A 1,668-nucleotide genomic window follows, 5' to 3' on the forward strand; every position below is an offset into this window, starting at 1 on the left:
ACTCCATATTCAAATTTTGGGTAAGAGAAACTAAAACTTCTCCAACCACGGGAGAGGGAGTACCATTGGCTATGGACACTATATGGTGGTCTGAGGATTTCATGGACTGAATATGTTTACCGTCAAAGGTCATGTGATTTGTGGCACCTGAATCAATTATCCATTCACTATGACTAACAGGGACAGAGGTATGAAGAGACTTACCAACATTCCCAGAAGTAGCAATGAAAGAAGAGGCTTCCTCAGTAGCACTGGTGTTGGTGGAGGGCTCAGCCACAGCAATAGAAGCATGATGATTTGGCTTTGAATTTCGCTTGTGAGGTGCGTAACGTGACTTTGTATGCTCGGTTTCTCCATACTGAGTACATACACGTTCTGATTTTGCAGCCCCTATTTCATAGCTACGATTTTGTGATCCAGATGACCGATTTTGGTCAGTTGTGTGATTCAGTGGACCAGAAGTGCGATCTGGTTTCGAATGTGTTTGCGATTGGTAAGGCTTGCCTCGACGAGCCACCATAGCAGTAGATTCAGAGTGTTTAGGTTCACCATGAAGTGCAGCTCGGCGAATGGCATCATGACGAACATATGCATAAGTTGCTTCAAGATCGAGTGCAGGATCCTTTTTGAGAATCTCACCTCAAATTTGTTCAAAGTCTGCATCTAGTCCATTCAAGAAGATATGCACCTGCAGTCTCTCAACTGATTTTTTATAGGCGACAACATCTTCGGGATCCTTCATGACAATCCTATCACGATGATCTAGTTCTTGGAAGATTTCTACTAGATCACCATAATAGGTGGAAAGAGAACGACCAACCTGTTTGGTGGAGAATGCCTGTTGATTCAGTGCAAAGAGTTGCGATTCATCTGATCCATCATAGAAAGCTTTAGCAAGAGCAGTCCAGATTTCACGTGCAGTAGACAGTCTAAGATAGCACTTCATAATCTCTGGTGACATAGAAGTCAGCAACCATCCTTTGACCTTTTGATTTTCAGCATACCACTTTGCATAGGTAGGATTAGTAACCTGCAGAATAAGTGTTTTACCCGTGAGGTATTCAAGCTTCTCACGCCCTGCGATCTGCGTTTCCATGATTTGGGACCAGACATCATAATTAACTTCGGTAAGGATGATATTGGTGGTGAAATTGGGGTTGTCTGATTGAACATGAATTACTAGTACAAAAGATGATTCGGGTTGATCCTTAGTCATGATGCGAGGGGTATATGAGAATTAAGGCACAGAGTTGAAGAACCTTGCTCTGATACCAAGTCAAAAACAAGGAGTTTGTATGAAAGGCTTCTATTATTTTTTACTCATACTTGTTTGGCATAAATAGCCGCTGTATACAATTTAGATCCTATAGTTTAGGACTAGAATAAGGAAAACTGATACAATCTCAGGAGTGATTCTAGTCTATCTGTACAGCCAATTTTCAGGGGTGATTCTCGTCTATCTGTACAGCCAGTGCCAGAAACAAATAATTACAGAGAACCAACTTGGAAATAATTGCTCCCAATTGTCAACACTACTTGTATATGAATTTCTCTCAAATGGCACCCTGACCGATCAATTCATGGCAATCGCAAAAATCCCAAAGGATTGCAATGGATTACTTGTTTGAAGATTGTTGTTCAAACTGCCGAGGCTTTGGCTTTCCTTCA

General features: G+C 41.5%; 1 protein-coding gene across 1 annotated transcript; it reads right to left on the reverse strand.

Annotated features, from left to right (window-relative positions):
- Positions 1-640: 640 nt before the first annotated feature.
- Positions 641-1,096, reverse strand: LOC149175721 (uncharacterized). Its single transcript, XM_089421218.1, has one exon. It carries the CDS (start codon positions 1,094-1,096, stop codon positions 641-643), a length of 456 nt encoding a protein of 151 aa, XP_089277344.1.
- Between the last annotated feature and the right edge of the window lie 572 nt (positions 1,097-1,668).

This window comes from Pinus tabuliformis, chromosome 4_1, assembly GCF_031772625.1.
Source record: "Pinus tabuliformis cultivar Carrire ecotype Pingquan chromosome 4_1, CPIR1, whole genome shotgun sequence".
NCBI classification, from domain to species: Eukaryota; Viridiplantae; Streptophyta; class Pinopsida; order Pinales; family Pinaceae; genus Pinus; species Pinus tabuliformis.